This window comes from Myotis yumanensis, unplaced genomic scaffold (assembly GCF_028538775.1).
Source record: "Myotis yumanensis isolate MYYU_CA2020_CCGP unplaced genomic scaffold, mMyoYum1.0.hap1 SCAF_12, whole genome shotgun sequence".
In the NCBI taxonomy this organism is placed as follows: Eukaryota; Metazoa; Chordata; class Mammalia; order Chiroptera; family Vespertilionidae; genus Myotis; species Myotis yumanensis.
In genome coordinates, this window is record NW_027223763.1 from 33212679 (window position 1) to 33232058 (window position 19380).

The 19380-nt window shown below is 40.9% G+C and overlaps 1 protein-coding gene across 2 annotated transcripts in view; it reads left to right on the plus strand.

Moving 5' to 3' along the window:
• The window catches only part of GKAP1 (G kinase anchoring protein 1), a 62901-nt gene that overhangs the window by 12103 nt on the left and 31418 nt on the right, over positions 1–19380 (plus strand). For both annotated transcript variants that reach the window (XM_070431437.1, XM_070431436.1), the window contains exons 4-6: positions 7222–7365; positions 14821–14898; positions 18314–18437. In XM_070431437.1, coding sequence (XP_070287538.1) covers positions 7222–7365; positions 14821–14898; positions 18314–18437 — 346 coding nt within the window. The remainder of the gene's footprint in view (positions 1–7221; positions 7366–14820; positions 14899–18313; positions 18438–19380) is intronic.

Here is a 19380-nt window from a genome sequence, read left to right on the forward strand (position 1 = left end):
CAGCCCAGGCGTGCGGGAGGCTTGGCTTCCTTCGTCGCCCCAGGGAGACTTGGCTTGGGAGGAAGGTGATGAAGGAAGCCAATCCTCCTGCCCTCTCCGCCCGGCTCCATGGCCACCGCCCAAGCCAAGCCTCCCGCCTGCTCTGCCGGCTCCGTGGCTCCAGCTGGCACTGCCATCTTTATGGCTTTGGGCGCCGCCACCTTTGGCGCGGAGTGACAGTTAATTTGCATATTACCCTTTTATTGGTGTAGATAATCCTATGACTAGCCTGAACTTACATTTTTATGCATTTGATGATCATCTCTTTTTGCAAATTGACTGTCATGCCCTCACACAAGATGGTCACCCCCATGTGGTCACAAGATGGCCGTCAGGGGAGGGCAGTTGGCTTCCTTCTGATCAGGCCGGCAGGGGAGTGGTTAGGAGGTGATCAGGCTGGCAGGCAGAAGTGGTTAGGGGCAATCAGGCAGGCAGGTGAGCGGTTGGGAGCCAGCAGTCCTGGATTGTGAGAGGGATGGCGGACTGCCGGTTTAGGCCCGGTCCTACAGGGATCGGCAGTCGGACATCCTTTGAGGGGTCCCAGATTGGAGAGGGTGCAGGCTGGGCTGAGGGACAACCCCCCAGTGCATGAATTTTGTGCACCGGGCCTCTAGTCCTATGAAGAGGTAATACGCAAATTGACCATCAATCCAACACACAAGATAGCCGCCCCCATGTGGACACAAGATGGTCAGCAGGGGAGGGCAGTTGGGTGTGATCAGGCCTGCAGGGGAGGACAGTTGGGGGCAACAAGGCCTTCAGGGGAAGGCAGTTGGGGGGGACAAGGCCAGTAGGGGAGGGCAGTTGTGGGGGACCAGGCCTGCAAGGGAGGGCAGTTGGGAGGGCGGACCAGGCCGGCAGGGGAGGGCAGTTAGGGACAATTGGGCCGACAGGGGAGCAGTTAGGCATTGATCATGCTGGCAGGGGAGTGGTTAGGGAGTGATCAGGCTTACAGGCAGAAGCGGTTAGGGGCAATCAGGCAGGCAGGCAAGCAGTTGGGAGCCAGCAGTCCTGGATTGTGAGAGGGATCCCAGATTGGAGAGGGTGCAGGCTGGGCTGAGGGACCGCCCCCCCCCCCCCCCCCCCGTGCACAAATTTCGTGCACTGGGCCTCTATATATAAAAGCCTAAGCGACCGGTCAATCGGTAGCTATGATGTGCACTGACCATCAGGGGGCAGATGCTCAACGCACAGGCATGGAAACATGGAATAGACCAGTGGTTGGCAAGCTCATTAGTCAACAAGAGCCAAATATCAACAGTACAACGATTGAAATTTCTTTTGAGAGCCAAATTTTTTAAACTTAAACTATATAGGTAGATAATTGTTAACAACTTAATTAGGGTACTCCTAAGCTGGCCTTTGCTAAAAACGTCCTCAGTCTGATTGAGGTACGTTCACTGAGGTCGACCCCTTCCAACTCTCCCATCCACACTCGTCTTGTATACTTGTTTCGCCTATCTCCTTTCCGAAAACCAACTTATGTGCATGGGCCACAAAGTTTCAATCGCACTCTATGTGCGTGCCCGCACATGGTATTTTATGGAAGAGCCACACTCAAGGGGCCAAAGAGCCTCATGTGGCTCTCGAGCCGAGGTTTGCCAACCACTGGAATAGACTGATGAATCTCAGGGGGAAGTGGAAAGGGGGGAGGATGGGAAGAGATTAACCAAAGATCTTATATGCATGCTAGAGGCCCAATGCACGGATTCATGTACTGGTGGGATCCCTTGGCCTGTTCTGCAGGGATTGGGCCGAAGCAGGCAGTCTGACATCCCCCAAGGGGTCCTGGATTGCGAGAGGGCACAGGCCAGGCCGAGGGACCTCACTGATGCACGATTCCATGCACCAGACCTCTAGTTAGTATAATAAGTAAAAGGAAAACCCTTTACCTTAGACATTCTTAACCTGAGTTACATGACCAGCATTTATTGTGCCCATTTGTTTTTTTAAAGAAATGCCAAAAAACAACTCTGTCTTTTTCAAAAAATATTTTCATTGTTGAGAGTACTATAGATGTCCTCTCTTTTTTTCCTCCATTTTGGCCCCCCACCACCCTAGGCCTTCACCACCAGATTGTCTGTGTCCATGGATTAAGCATATATGCATATAAATTCTTTGGCTAATCTCTTCCCACCCCCCACTCTTTCCCTCTGCACTTCTACAATCTGTACCATGTTTCCATGCCTCTGGTTCTGTTTTATTCATCAGTTTATTGTGTGTTTGTCTTTTATTTATTTATTTGTTTTAAATTAAATCTTTATTGTTCATATTATTACAGTTGTTACTCTTTTTTCCCCTCATAGCTCCCCTCCACCCGGTTCCCACCGCACCCTCTGCCCTTACCCCCCCCCCACTGTCCTCATCCATAGGTGTACGATTTTTGTCCAATCACTTCCCACACCCTTCACACCCCCTTCCCCCTGAGAATTGTCAGTCCACTCCCTTTCTATGCCCCTGATTCTATTCTATTCACCAGTTTATTCTGTTCATCAGATTTTTTTATTGACAATTTTTAGATTCACTTGTTGATAGATACGTATTTGTTGTCCCTTTGTTGTACATAATTTTTATCTTTACCTTTTTCTTCTTCCTCTTCTTAAAGGATACCTTTCAGCATTTCATATAATACTGGTTTGGTGGTGATGAACTCCTTTAGCTTTTCCTTATCTGTGAAGCTCTTTATCTGACCTTCAATTCTGAATGATAGCTTTGCTGGATAAAGTACTCTTGGTTGTAGGTTCTTGGTATGCATCACTTTGAATATTTCTTGCCACTCCCTTCTGGCCTGCATAGTTTCTGTTGAGAAATCAACTGACAGTCGTATGGGTACTCCCTTGTAGGTAACTGACTTTTTTTCTCTTGCTGCTTTTAAGATTCTCTCTTTGTCTTTTGCTCTTGGCATTTTAATGATGATGTGTCTTGGTGTGGTCCTCTTTGGATTCCTTTTGTTTGGGGTTCTCTGCGCGTCCTGACTTGTAAGTCTTATTTCTTTCACCAGGTAGGGGAAGTTTTCTGTCATTATTTTTTTAAATAGGTTTTCAATATCTTGTTCTTTCTCTTCTTCTGGCACCCCATAATTCGGATGTTGGTATGCTTGAAGTTGTACCAGAGGCTCCTTACACTATCTTGATATTTTTGGATTCTTTTTTCTTTTTGTTTTTCCGGTTGGGTGTTTTTTGCTTCTTCGTATTTCAAATCTTTGACTTGATACTTGCCATCTTCTAGTCTGCTGTTGGAACTCTGTGTAATATTCTTTATTTCAGTCAGTGTATGCTTAATTTCTAGTTGGTCCTTTTTCATAACCTCGAGGATCTCATTAGATTTCTTGAGGGTCTCACTAAGTTTATCGGCAGTTTCTAGAAAATTCTTGAAAAACCTTAAAAGTGTGGTTTTGAACTCTATATCCAGTAGTTTGCTTTCCTCCATTTCTGTCATTTGTGACCTGTTTCTGTCTCCGCATTTTTTATGCTTCCCTGTGTTGATAGAGTGGCTTTGTGTGCTAGGTGTCCTATAGGGCCCAGTGGTTCAGCCTCCCCAATTACCTGAGGTGGACACTCTTGGTGCACCCCCTTGTGGGCTTTGTGCACAGTCTTGTTGTAGTTAAGCCTTGATTGTTGTAGGTATCACTGGGAGGAATTGACCTCTAGGCCAATTGGCTATGAGAATCAGCTGTGTCTGCAGTGGGAGAACTTCTGTGCTGGAGACACCCTTCTGGGACAAGACTTGCTTCAGTGGGGCTTTGGTGCTCACTGAGTCTGCCCCCTGACTGTGTCCTTTATGGATCTGAGGAGTTGTAATCTGGATGGTCCCACTCTGACCACTGGGTACACTGGCTCTTGGATCTCTAAGGAGGTGCTAATTTAGCCTCTGCCTGAGGCTACCCAGCAGGAGCCCAACTATGAAGCAATGCAAGCGGCTGTGGGGCCTTGGGCCTTCTTTTGGAAGTTCTGGGTCTCTCTGACCTAGTTGCAGTTTGTTAGGTAATTTTCAGATTGCAAAGGGTCAGGCCTTTCATATGCAAAAGCCTCTGCGCACAACTTGGGTTGGGCAGGGTCTCTGGGGATCAACAGGGCGGAGCAAGCAGCTATGGCTGCTCCTCAGTCCTACCCTAAGAAGCCCCGCTTCTCAGTGTCCCGGTAATCGCTGCAAGCACCTCTGAGAGAAAGCCGCCCTCGAGTTCCGACCAATGCCAGACAGTCCAATATCTCCCCCTATGAGTCTGGGTCCCCAGAGACTCACCCAGAACTGGAATTCAGAGCAGTCAGGAGCTTAGACTCCCTCCCGACTGAAAAAGACAACCATGTCCTCAGTTGCCAGCCCTTTCCACGTGCGCCTCCGTACCTCTGCACTTTACTTCTGCACCTCCTCTGAGTCTCAGTGTGCTTTTCTCTTTCCTTCTAGTTGTAGAATTTCCACTCAGCCAGCCTTCCTGTGGTTCTGGATGATGTCCGTTTTGTCTTTTAGTTGTATTTTTGAAGTAGTTGTGCGAGGCAGCAATTTCCGGTGTTTACCTATGTCGCCATCTTGGTTTCTCCTCTGTGGCTGTGTGTTTGTCTTTTAATAGAAGGAGCAGTTGGAGTATATAAGGACCTTTTTTTTAAAAAAAATTTTTTATTTATTTCAAGAGGAAGGGAGAGGGGAGAGAGAGATAGAAGTATCTATGATGAGAGAGAATCATCGATTGGCTGCGTCCTACACACACCCCACTGGGGATCAAGTCTGCAACCCAGGCACATGCCCTTGACCGGAATTGAACCCGGGACCCTTCAGTCCACAGGCCGACACTCCATCCAGTAAGCCAAACCAGCTAGGGCAAGGACCTTTTTCAATATCATTTAATGAGAGAAGTAGTAAAAATGTTTTTTCCCCCCTTATATTCATTTTATAATGTCCCAAGACTTAGAAAATAAGCCTTTTCACTTTGTTTCTATTAAATTTTTAACATCATTGCTTTCTAAATACCTCTTTAAAATGCTGCCACACAGAGAATAACTTTAAAAGACATTTTCCCCACTATATATCCTTTTAGAAGTCCAGTCTTTCAAAACTTTTTATTGCCAGTCACTTTATTTTTGGAGTTAATGATGACGTGGGGGGGAACAGAAAATCTCTCTATATATAATAGAGAAATATGCTAATTAACCGGGATGCCATAACGGGTCAACCGGACAGGTGGAGGTTGCACGCACAGTGTTGGGGGCGGGGCAGCAGAGGCCTCCACGTGCCTATACTGGGGGAGGGCCTGATCAGCAGCAGCTGTGGCTGCTTCAAGGGCCGGAGAGGGAGTGGGCAGCGCCGTGCCATTTTGAATTGCGTGCTGGGCTCCTAGTAAGGTAATAATGGAATTTACATTAGAGAGTAAGAAAACATGTAACTGAGGATGAGCCTGAGGATCCTCCCTTTCCAATTCCATGGCTAGAGTTCTATTAGTCTTCACTTTCTGTAAAATAACCGTCTACTTGCTAGTGCTTCATCTCCATTAGCATCTCCTCCTGTATGTCTTTTCCACAGCAGAAACCAGTTACTTAAAGAGATGTTTGTATCTCCTCACTGCCTTTTTCAGAACCATATATTATTAGTTAAAATTATTGATTCTCAATTTAAAGCCTCTTTGTTAATTTCCCTAAAGCTGTCCATAACAAAGTACCACAAACTAGGTGCCTTAAAACAACAGAAATTTATTCTCCAATGGTTCTAGAGCAGTGCTTCTCAACCTTCCTAATCCCGAGACCCTTTAATACAGTTCCTCATGTTGTGGTGACCCCCAACCATAAAATTATTTTCATTGCTACTTCATAACTGTAATTTTGCTATTGTTATGAATCATAATGTAAATACAGTGGGGCCTTGACTTATGAGTGTCCCGACTAACGAGTTTTTCGAGATACGAGCTGTCTCTCAGCTGATTTTTTGCTTTGAGTTGAGAGCTAAAATTTGGGTTACAAGCCAGCTTCAGATACCCCACCGCTAGTTGGCGCAGCGAACGTCACAGTGAGTGCCACAACATCAGCCCAGCATTACGTGTCTCACTCGTTCACTTTTTGATTTGACATACGAGTAATTTGAGTTACGAGCTCCGTCACAGAACAAATTAAACTCGTAAGTCAAGGCCCCACTGTATCTGATATGCAGGATGTATTTTCATTGTTACAAATTGAACATAATTAAAGCATAGTGATTAGTCACAAAAACAATATGTAATTATATATATGTGTTTTCCGATGGTCTTAGGCGACCCCTGTGAAAGGGTCGTTTGACCCCCAAAGGGGTCGCGACCCACAGGTTGAGAACCGCTGTTCTAAAGGCTGGAAGACCAAACCAAGGTGTCAACAAGGGCTATGTTCTCTCCGAGACTCAAAGTAGAATTCTTCCTTGCCTCCTCTTACCTTGTGGTGGCCATCAATCCTTGGCTTGTGGCTGCATCACTCCAATCTTTGCCTCTTGTTACTTGCTTGGCTTTCTCTTTGTGTATTTTTCTCTTCACCTCTTCTTATAAGGATACCAGTCATATTGGATTAGGGCCTATCCTAATTCAGTATGCCTCGTCTTAACTTGATTACACCTGCAAAGACCCTATTTCCAAGTAAGGTCACCTTCGCAGACACTTGAGGGTTAGCACCATATCTTTGGGAGAAATACAATTCAATCCATGACACCCTCTCAGTATTTTTCTTTCTTGTTTCACTTTCTACATCTCTGATTATTCTTATTGTTGGGAAGTGGCTTGCCCAATACAGGTTTAATTCATTATGATACTTTGAGGACTAGCCCTGTATTTTTCAGGATTAGCAAAGTAGTTGCGACAATTGCATACGCTATCTTTTCTATTTAAATTTTTAAGTTTGTAAGCTATTACACTTGAAACTTTTTGAATCCTATTGTTTTGTATTTTAAAAGCACACTTGTCCAATGTTCTATTTCTATAAACTTATTCTCCTTAGTAAAGCAAAATCTTTAGAATGATGGTTTAATAGAGTACAATCCATTTTTACTTATTAATCATTTCATCTAGAAATCTACCAACCATTATTTCAAATGCGGGTGAATTTAATATTCTATAAAGATTACAAAAAATACAAATAGTGCTTGAAGTGTAAAATTATTGTTGATTTCTTTAAAAAAATCCAGTTAGTATCTCAGGACTGGCAAATTGAATGTAATGTCTTCTTTGTTTCATAGCTCAGGAATCTTGCTTTTAAGAAAATTCCTCAGAAATCTTCCCATGCCACTTGTAATGCTCAACATGAGCTTCCTTTACCAAATCCAGTACAGAAGGATACACGAGAAGAAAATTGGCAAGAGTGGAGACAAAGAGATGAGCAGGTACAGCTAAGTAAATCAAATTATTTTGCTTTGATATTCAATGAATGTATGCATTTGATTTTATTTCATTTTATTTTACTTACTTTTTAAAAAATATATTCTTATTGATTCAAAGAGAAAGGGAGAGGGAGAAAGAGACAAACATCAATGATGAGAGAGAACCATTGACTGCTGCCTCCTGCACACCTCCCACTGGGGATCGAGCCCAGGACCCTTCAGTCCACAGTCCAACACTCTATCCACTGAGCCAAACCAGCTAGGGCTGACTGTATGCATTTTTAAAGATGACAGCGCATCTGAGTCTGTAACACTGCTGTTCTGAGGAGCTTTTTGTATTGGTTTAGTTCATGTATTTGCTGCTTTCAATAACAGGTTCTTTTTTTGTGTGTAGTAGAAAAACAGATTGATACATTTATCATTGTTAGTTTTAACAGTTCAAAACAGTTGTTTTGAAAGTTTTTAATTCATCTCCCTTTTTAAAAATGAGAGAGAGGGAAGGTAGAACAACAGGATTAAATTATTTCAAGTAAGAAAATTATGTTTGTAGGGCCAGAGGTCCTTTGTAAAAATACTGAGTGACAGTTTTGCCTAAAAAAAGGACTTTGACAGGAAACTTTTACTTTACAACCTTGATGTGAAATAGTTTATGGCATTTGTTTTTTTTAACCTGATATTTTGTTTTTCTATGCTTCTTAAATATTAATAACCAAACCAACTAATTTATTAAGACTAATTTCTTTTTTTGTGCTTGATGTCCAAGAAAATAACATACTGAGCTTGAATATACTCTAGGACAGTGGTTCTTAACCTTCTGGCCCTTTAAATACAGTTCCTCATGTTGTGACCCAACCATAAAATTATTTTCATTGCTACTTCATAACTGTAATGTTGCTACTGTTATGAATCATAATGTAAATATCTGATATGCAGGGTGGTCTTAGGCGACCCCTGTGAAGGGGTCGTTCGACCGCCAAAGGGGTCGCGACCCACAGGTTGAGAACCGCTGCTCTAGGAGCTGCTGTATGTGTGGGAAATTAACAGTTACTTGTTTACCTATTAAACTGTCATTTGATCTATTGGGAATAAGTTTTGCACTAGCAGATATTTGGCTTAATAAAGTGGCTGTACCTATCATGCTTGGGTTACTAGTCTAAAAAGAATTTGACTATATGAAACTATGCTCTTAACATAAATTCTATTAATTATAACATTTTCTTTAGAATTTGTAGTGCCTTAGGCTCATTATGAGCATCAGTTATTACACTAGAACTAACAAAAGTGCTGTTCAAAAGATATTTCCGCACACTGGTATACTGGGTAAATCATCTTGTATTATTTTAGGGATTTTGATACTTTTTATTCCCTTCCACAGCATTCTTCTGGTTTACAAATGTAAATATAATGATCTGTTTTTGACAGTAATACAATTTAGCAGTGTCTTCACCAGAAAGAATTTCTCCCAGTGGCACATGGGCACTGGAAAATTAAGGAAAGCTATTCAGATTTTCACTAAAATACACTCTGTAATATGGGAACTTGAGCACAGTTATTTGATTGCCTTTCTTCCTGCCTCTACTGACTGCTGCCAAAATGACATGGTCAGGACTTTGCCCTGACTTCATATAAGGACAGATAGATAACATACCACCTGGAATCTATTTTACGGTGTAGAGTAATATATTTTAAAATTAAGGACCAGGCAGTGACTATACTAGGCAGAAAACATACAATTATGGTGGCATTCTTTCTGAAACAGTAGGAAAACAACTATGAGAAATTCCAGGTATTGAGGGCTGTGAAAGACAAAAAGCTAGATACAGGGATTTTGCCTGTTATGTGGCTGTTTAGTTCAAACACAAAAGAGAAATTAGGCTAAAACAAAGTTTCCTACTCCTAAATCACAAAAGCTATAATGTAAATTTATGTCAACTAAGCCTCATAAAATTTGAGAACTGGCATTAAACAACAACCAGATAGACAGTAAAGAACCATCTAGCCCACCTATGAGCAAACAGTAGATCTTAGTGATCTTAAGTTAATTGAAGAAATATTTCTGCTACATAAAAGGAAAAGAACATTGTACTTAGTGACCAAAGTGAAAGATTTGCTGCGGGGAATGGAAGTTGATTTTAGACAGTTTCCATTTTTTTGCTTAAATAATTAAAACCAAAGGTCTAGAAAATTTTGTAAAACTCGGGGTGGGGGATACTAATCTAATAATAAAAGCATAATATGCTAATTAGACTGGATGTCCTTCCAGACCAAGCCCGAGCTGCGAGGGAAACCCAGGTCCCAGGTGCCAGAGGGAAGCCGGTGCTGGCAGCCAGGGAAGGAAGGCCTACTCTTGTGCAAATTTCATGTATCAGGCCTCTAGTGTTATATAACAAGGTGAAACAATAGACTGAGATGAAAAAGTGCCTAAGAGACAGAAATTGAAAGGGAGATGGGTAAAGTAAAAAAATTGTGTGCCAAAACCGGTTTGGCTCAGTGGATAGAGCGTCGGCCTGTGGACTGAAGGGTCCCAGGTTCGATTCCGGTTGGGGGCATGTGCCTTGGTTGGGGGCACATCCCCAGTGGGGGGTGTGCAGGAGGCAGCTGATTGATGTTTCTCTCTCATCGATGTTTCTGACTCTCTATCCATCTCCCTTCCTCTCTGTAAAAAAATCAATAAAATATATTTAAAAAAAAAAAAATTGTGCCCTGCCAGCACAGCCAAGGGTTCGGTGAGTCTGGGGTAGGGGGTTGCGGGGGAGGGGGCGAAGGATTAAAGAAAAGACAAAGAGAATATAGCTGGGGCTCATTGGATCTCCTCTGCCTGGATGAGGCCACAGAGAAGGATCCAGCCAGCAAGCTGAGGCTTTATTTTATAGTCAGAGGTAAACAAGGTAGTGGTCACCATAGTTACAGTGTTCTTGTGAATTTCACTTGTTTTGGCAGCACTTGCTGCATCTCCCACAGCCCATTAGCTACCTAGGAAGGATCTAGGGGCGGCCATAAGGTCAGGCTTAATTATGCGAAGAGGGCTCTGCCCTCTAAACTAGGACTTGTTTGTGGCTCTGCCACAGGTCAGTCCGAGGCTTTAACTCTAGAGCCGCTCCCCACAAAAAATCTGGGAAGTACTAGTAAAATCACAGCAGAATTTGAAACTTCATTGGGAAGACTAAAGAATCAGAGTATACAATTGAGTCAATTGTGTGAAGGAAAATTCGAGATGAATTTTGCCAATACAATTGACATAAGATTGGAACACAGAGCCCTAACTGGTTTGGCTCAGTGGATGGAGCGTCGGCCTGCGGACTGAAGGCTCCCAGGTTTGATTCTGGTCAAGGGCATGTACGTTGGTTGCGGGCAGATCCCCAGTAGGGGGTGTGCAGGAGGCAGGTGATTGATGTTTCTCATCGATGTTTCTACCTCTCTATCCCTCTTCCTTCTTCTCTGTAAAAAATCAATAAAATATATTAAAAAAAAAAAAAGATTGGAACACAGAACTAAAATCCAGCAAAGGCATAATTAGTGGCCCTGAAAGAAGTAGAGCAGAGAGAGTCATTAAAGATAATATAGATAAAAAATGTTATGAAGCTAAGACTTGAATCTGAACTTGAAAGAACTCAAGTTTTTTTTTAAAAACTGAAGTCTTTGTAAAAGTTTTTAACTTTAGGAATGAGAAAACAAGGAAATACTATAAATATATGCATGAGAAAAAAATTGCCTACTAAGGATGAAAAGTCGGGTTGGCTACTTTTTTAAAAAAATATATTGATTTTACAAAGAGGAAGGGAGAGGGAGAGAGTTAGAAACATTGATGAGGGAGGAACATCTGTCAGCTGTAGGTTGGCTACTTTAAATGCCATAATTGAAATGTTAGGACTAAAAATTCAGTATCTAGCCAAAATGTCATTTGTGTGACTGCTGAATAAATACATTCTCAGAAATACATTTCTCAAGCAAGGGCTGAGAAAGCATACCACCACTATCCCTTTTGCAAATTTTTTGGAGATGTGCTCCTGTCAATTAAAAGGCAAATCTAAATAAAGAGCACAGCAATTGGAAAGCACCAGTGGTGAGTATTGAAGCTAGTTCAATATAGAATTAACTGTAAATAGTGATTGTAAATGTGGTTATTAAAGAGAACATAGCTGTGTACACCTGAAACTAATATAACTAATATTATATATCAACCATCTTCTATATATATAAAAGCCAGCGACCATAAAGCCATAACGACTGTAATGACCAGTTGCTATGACGCCCACTGTGGCCAGCGAACTGGCCCGATCAGGTACATAGGTCTCCTTTTTTCCCCATTGACCCAAGAGCTCTCTCTGTGGTTCACTGAGGTTGATCCCTGGCCACCATTGCAGCTTTACTTATTCCTCTGCTCAAACCTGCTCTTTTCCCATTCTTCCCAGTTACTGTTCTCAAAAGTATCCTTTATTTATTTATTTTTTTAAAAATATATTTTATTGAATTTTTACAGAGAAGAAGGGAGAGGGATAGAGAGCTAGAAACATCGATGAGAGAGATCGATCAGCTGCCTCCTGCACAGCCCCCAGTAGGGATGTGCCCGCAACCCAGGAACATGCCCCTGACCGGAATTGAACCCGGGACCCTTGAGTCCGCAGGCTGACGCTCTATCCACTGAGCCAAACCGGTTCGGCTCAAAAGTATCCTTTAATAAGAACTGCCCACTACCGGACTCTCCCACTCTCCCATCCCGATCAAGGGTGGGGCTGGCTGGCCAACCTCCTGCAGCCCCTCCCCCTGGCCGGCCTTATTCCTGATCACACTCCCCACTCCAATAGGGGGCGGGGCTGCACTGGGCCTCTAGTACTTAAATAAAAAGTTAAAAAGCTGAACGAAGCAGGAGTTCATGAAAGAAATCTTTTTCTTATAAAATTGCTTTAAATCAATCTGTAAATACCTGTGCTGGGGAGAAATGGAACATAGTCTCCTGGAAATTTTAGAGGATGCCTTGTTTCAACAATCAGGAATTACCAGATAATCATACAGATTTTATCTTTAGTCCTAAATTTACTCAAAGGGGCTATCACTGTCATGAAAAATGGATCACTGAGACTGGGAGACTTGAGTGTCTGTTTATACATACAGGGTGGGGCAGAAGTAGGTTTACAGTTGTGAGACTGCAGAACAGTTTACTATATTATTATTTATGAATTACTGTATTAGTTTCCATACGTACAACTGTAAGCCTACTTTTGCCCCACCCAGTATATGGGCAGAACCTCTCATGGGATGTAGTTACTTCAGAGATTTGAGTCCTTACTAAAGGAGCACTTAAAGTCTTGGTTTATACCAGGGAATGAATGAATGAAAGAACAAACAGATATAGCTCATTTGAAGAAATTTGTCTAAAATGAAATCCCTGTTTATGAAAACAAAAATTAGGAAGGAATAGGTCAGAGGAGTCAATAGGTATTTTAAATTTTCATATTCGTAACAAACTATGGTTATTGTTAGTTCCAAGTGTGCCTCTAAATTTACTTATATACAAGACTTCATTTTATGAGTTTTAAATCACTTGAAGAAAAAAAAACATGGCCAGTATAGCAAAACTTGTAGCCCTAGCTGGTTTTCTCAGTAGATAGAGTGTCAGCCTTACAGACTGAAGGGTCCCGGGTTTGATTCTGATCAAGGGCACGTACCTCAGTTGCAGGCTCTTTCCCTGGTCTGGCCTTGTGCAGGAGGCAACCAATTGTTGTGTTTCTGTCACCGATATTTCTGTCTTTCCCTCTCTCTTCCACTCTCTGAAAATCAATGGAAAAATATCCTGGGGTGAGGATATTAAAAAACAAAAGCAAAAAAACCAAATTTATAAAGCAAAGGATTATGTGATATACAATGATTTATTGACAATCAAAGGGCAAATGGAAATCTCAAAATTGGAAGTTTTGCTTTGGTATCCTATATAATAAAAGGCCAGCCACCATGTAACAACCAAAATGACCAGAGACCAGAACCACCATGACCCCTGGCAGGGTTAGCCCCACCCCCAAGCAAGTGGTTAGGGCAGCAGTTCTCAACCTGTGGGTCGCAACCCCTTTGGCGGTTGAACGACCCTTTCACAGGGGTCGCCTAAGATCATCTTGCATATCAGATATTTACATTATGATTCATAACAGTAGCAACATTACAGTTATGAAGTAACAATGAAAATAATTTCATGGTTGGGTCACAACATGAGGAACTGTATTTAAAGGGCCAGAAGGTTGAGAACCACTGGGTTAGGGGCTATCAGGCAGGCAGGCAGAGTGGTTAGGGGTGATCAGGTAGGCAGACCAGCAGTTAGGGTTGATCAGGTAGGCAGGCAAGTGGTTAGGGGTGATCAGATAAGCAAGCAAGCAGTTAAGGGCAATCAAGTAGGCAGATGGCCCCTCCCCGGGCTGGCACCACCCCCAAGCAAGTGGTTAGGGGCAATCAGGCAGGCATGCAGAGTGGTTAGGGGTGATCAGGTAGGCAGGCCAGCGGTTAGGGGCGATCAGGTAAGCAGATGGCCCCTGGCAGGGCTGGCCCCACCACCCAGCAAGTTAGGGGTGATCAGGCAAGCATGCAGAGTGGTTAGGGGTGACCAGGTAGGCATGCGAGTAGTTAGGGGTGATCAGGTAGGCAGAGGACCCCTCGCAGGGCTGGTACCGTTCCCCCCCCCCCCCCCCCCCCCCCAGCAAAGAAGGAGGGAGGCCCAGGCAACTGGCAGTGACTCTGTGGCAGGTGTGCGGCTGGCCAGATCAAAGGGCAAATGGAAATCTCAAAATTGGAAGTTTTGCTTTGGACCGTAGAGGGAGGCCCAGGCCAGCCAAGCCATCGTACCCCAGCCTGTCCCCTGCAGAGGACAGATGGCAAGCAGTGGCAGCAGTGGGGGTGGGGCCAGCTGCCTGCAGCTGGGGGAAGGAAAGCCCAGATAAGCCCTGATCTCAGGCCAGGCCTATGGACCCTACCTGAGGGGTCCTGGATTGTGAGAGGGTGCAGGCCAGGCTGAGGGACCCCCCGAGTGCATGAATTTTCATGCACCAGGCCTCTAGTTTTCTATAAAATACAGGGTTCCTTACTTTGGCATGGATGACAACTTTGGAGAACCTAGACTGTTTTTTAATATATATTTTTCTTTTCCTCAGAGCTGCCTCAAACAGATTGTCAAACTGCAGCGGGAAGGCCAGGGAGGGTTGGGGGGCAGGAGGGAGGGGGGTAAGAGATCAACCGAAGGACTTGTATGTATGCATATAAGCATAACCAATGGACATAAGACACTGGGGGTAGCGGAGGCCAGGGCAGGGGAAAAAAAAAAAGGACACATATGTAATACCCTTTGTAATACTTTAAGCAATAAAAAAATTAAAAAATATATATATTTTTTCTTTTCCTGTATATATTGTCAATAGTTATTTTTGCTAGTGTGATATAAAGCTATCATCTATTTATTGTGAAACTTTTTTTTTCTAGCTGACTTCTGAAATGTTTGAAGCAGATCTTGAGAAGGCATTGTTGCTAAGTAAATTAGAATATGAAGAACACAAAAAGGTATTTACACGTTTATTCATTTAGCTATATTAGGTTTAAGTGGTCAGAAGTTAGGACCAACCTTCCCAAATTTTGTATTAAAATTCTCTTTAAATTTTGTGGTAACAGAATATTATCATGCTGTGTTTACTTTGTTTTTCAATTAAAAAATAAAAACATAAGGTCTTTTTAAAAAATATTGATTTTAGAGAGGAAGAGAGAGAGAAAGAGAGAGACATCAGTGTAAGAGAGAAATATCGATTAATTGCCTCCCTTATGCGCCTTCACCAGGGATCAAACCCCCAACCTGGGTATGTGCCCTTACTGGGAATCAAACCCACCACCTTTTGATGTATGGGTTGATGCTCCAACCAACTGAGCCACACTGGCAAGGGCACACACAGTTTTTATAATAAGATTCTTCCTCAGGTTTTGAAAGACAACAGAAACGTGGCCTAAGCTTTATCTGATGATTTGGAATGTTTATTTTAAAAACTTCCTTCCAAATATAAAGGGAAGAGAGGAAATTAAATTAACAGCAAATGATTTAACTTATTTTAAATGAACATAGAAAATAAGTAAATTTAAAAATACAAGGTAAGTATGAGTACAGGGACATCCATTATGGGACCCTCTGCTGGAGATACACTATAATTAACTAAAGTAAATGGGAGGACATTTCTGATAATTTGTCACTAAGCTGTGATGTTGGGCTGTGTGCTAAAATGCATTCTACATTTTGCAACTCTAGGAACACTTACGTAAAAAAGTAGTGTTGGTTTCAGTTTCTGTATTTAATCACAAGTTGAATAAATTTTATAGATCAAAAAATTCCCAATACATGTAAAGGACTAAAGTTAAATAATATGAAGATAATATAAATGCTCAATTTACTCAGTAGTTAGTCATAAGTGGGCCTCTGGTCATGCTTAGGGCCTTTAGGCTATGTCATTGTACACTAGCTTCTTTACTCAAGATGAAGGGAAGAGAATAATTAAAATAACAGGTGATGATTTTGCTATTTATTCATAGCTAAAGGGAAGAGGAAGAAAGCCAATGAGGTGGGCTTTTGTACACTATATATATTAGTTTCATTTTCCATGTCTCTCTATTCCTGTTATCCTGAAAAATCAAGAGTAACTGTAATTTTGTTGTTACTTGTTCATTTATTTTTTTTAAAATATATTTTATTGATTTTTTACAGAGAGGAAGGGAGAGGGATAGAGAGTTAGAAACATCGATGAGAGAGAAACATCGATTCAGCTGCCTCCTGCACGCCCCCGACTGGGCATGTGCCCACAACCAAGGTACATGCCCTTGACCGAAATTGAACCTGGGACTCTTTAGTCCGCAGGCCGTGGCTCTATCCACTAAGCCAAACCAGTTAGGGCATGTTACTTGTTCATTTAGACACAAACCTGACAATTACAAAAATGGATACAGTTAGCTTTACTGTGACTTAAATCATTTAATGGGCTTTCAGGTTACACTGGAAATTTATCAAATTTGGTAGAGAGATATCTAGATTCTAAGGCTAAAATGGTTAGCTGTATCTTTAGAGGAGGAGTAGAGTAGATGGTATTATGAACTACCATGCATCCAGCCCGTTTTCTTGGTACATAGGAGTAGTACCCAAAAGCATTGGTTTTATCAAAAAATAATGAACCTCAGGGAATGGAGGAACTTCTTTAATCTGCGATGGCTAGTTTGATGTGATTACATTGATGTAGTGTAGTCATTGAGTTTTAAGTTAGTTATTTTAATTTAAAAACTGTGCCTGGCTGGTGTGGCTCAGTGGTTGAGCGGCATCTATGAACCAGGAGGCCACAGTTTGATTCCCAGTCGGCACATCTCTCTCATCATTGATGTTTCTATTTCTTTCTCCCTCTCCTTTCTTCTCTGAAATCAATAAAAAAAATTTTTTTTTAAATACAAAACCTCCCACAAAACTATACTTTAGCTTAAGGATTTTTATAATAACTAAGGTTTGAGATGGCATTATCTATTCTGTTCTATCACTTATTCAACAATTATTTTTTTGAATAGACAAAATGTGCTAGGTACCCAATACAAAGATTAAGACATGGTTCCATTTCTTGGATTTCGTGAAGGAAGACATACATATTTTTATGGCATATAGTATTGAGAGATGTATGTTCTCAGTGCAGAGGGAATTCAGAAAGTTGGAAGAACTTTCTGTGCCTTTGATGGGGATGGATTTTAGGAAAGGATTCTTAAAAAGAGGATCTTTCTAAATGTATTAGAAGTTCACAAGTGGGTAAGAGGAAAATTGGCATTCTCAGGAGGAGTGGCAAGCGTATAAGCATATAGCATATTTTAAAAACTATAATTTAGAGACCTGGAGTTGCTAGAGATACTGCCAGAAGAATAAGGTATAAAGAACCTTGTGTACCAGGCTAAGGAGATTAGGTTTATACATATACAGAGAACTATTGAATATTTTTAACTTCTAGATTGAATTTGGGTTTTCATTTTAGAAACTCATACTGTAGCAGTGTAGAAGATGGATTGAGGGAATAAAATTAGAGTGTTGCAGTGTCAAGCAAAAGAAGATAGGGGAAATAACAAGGTATGAAGAAAAGAGAATAGATGTAAGAGAGGTTTAGTAGATAAACTCAACCAGATATACTGACTAATTTGGATATAAAGTGTGTAGAAAGAATAAGCAAGAATGACTGAGGTTTCTGGCCTAGATAGTTGTGTATGTGAGGGTGGCATTAAACAGGATACCCAGTAAAGGATCAGTCCTTTCTAGGGAATTGGAGATGCTTAATGAACATCCCAGTTGAGTTGTCTGCACATACAGAAATTATCATTGTATAGGTAGAACTTTAAACTTTTGAGTTTGAAGAACAGTGGGTATAAAGCATAAGAATGGGTTAGAATGGAATAATAGTGAATAGCAGGTACATTTTTAAGAACAGAGTTAGGAAAAGAGAAGCTGGTGAAGGGAGACTGAAGAGTAGTCATAAATGCATTGAGAAATTCAAGAAATGCTTGAAAAATAATGTCCTTTGGATTTGGCATTTAAATGGAAGTTGACCTTTTTAGTGTCAAAGAATAGCAGAAGCCAGATTTCAGGGGTTTTGTGGTTTGTGTGTATGTGTGTGTGTGTGTAAGCAAATTGATGGTAGATTATTGTTTTAAGTTTGGTCCAGAAATGGAGAAGAGGGTGGCAAGTTGGAGGGGTTAATAGGCCAAGGTAAGCATCTTGTTTTTATTTTAATGGTTAAGATGCAAGAGATTGACTATATAAATAAACGGGTATCTTTTTATACAAGTTGGCTAGCCTTAGTTTTTATATGTTATTTGCTTTTTATTTTTAAAAAGAAAATGTTAATGAACATATTACCTGTTGGTGAGTTAGTTTTGCTACTGTAAAGTAAGCTTAATGGTTGTCTATAATTCTTTTTAGGAGTATGAAAATAATGAAAATGCTTCAACTCAGTCAAAGGTTGTGAATAAAAAAGATAAAAGAAAGAATCATCAGGGAAAAGACAAACCTCTCACAGTATCACTAAAAGATTTTCAATCTGAAGGTAATATATGTGTGAAATCTGTATGTAGAATAACTGTTCTAAGTCTTTGTTTATTTGATTTGTAAGTACATTTCTAATTTTTAAAGTAAGTAAAAATGGTTTTGTTAATCTGCTACTTAGAATGTAGAATGTAATCCTGTTTGGAAATAAACCATTTAGATGTTAAAGTAATTTAAATCAATCATTAAAACCCCATAAAACTAGAATTTATCTTTTTGTATTTCTAATTTTGTCCCTTTTCTAAAACTCACTGAAAATAAAAAATTAACATTTATAGTTTTTAAGTCATTATGAGACATATTTTTGTCCTTATACATAAAGTGATTTGGTTTAAACTAGATCAGGAATAGTATCTTTAGGTTTTGTCCATTATTGGTCAACCTCCTCAAATTATCTGGAGCTACATCTTATAAAATTAAAATACAAATTTTTAGAATGAGAGTTATTACCAGAAAATCTTTATAATATCATTTATAAATTTTTTTTATCAAAAAGAGAAGATAGAAGAAAATTGTACCATCCACTAAATTTTTGAAGACAGACCACTAAACACTTTACTTTTGATGTTGGAAATGATGAAAACCCTAGATACCACACTATTCATGTGTGGCAACTTAAATATAAATTAGTTAAAATGAACTAAAATAAAAATTTTTTAAATGTTGCATTAGCCACATTTCAAATGCTCAGTAGCCATGTGACCAGTAGCTTCTATATCAGACAGCAGTCAGAAAATTATTTTGAACAGCACTGTGATTATACCAACCAAGTAGACAGTTGTTTGTTCAATGGCAGAGCAGTATATTTGATTCATATGAATTTAGCATTAATACATTGGGCATTTGTTCTGTGAGGATTAATAATACCATAGCAATAATCTCAAAAAAAACCCCAAAACATGCCAAAACCAGTTTGGCTCAGTGGATAGAGCGTCGGCCTGCGG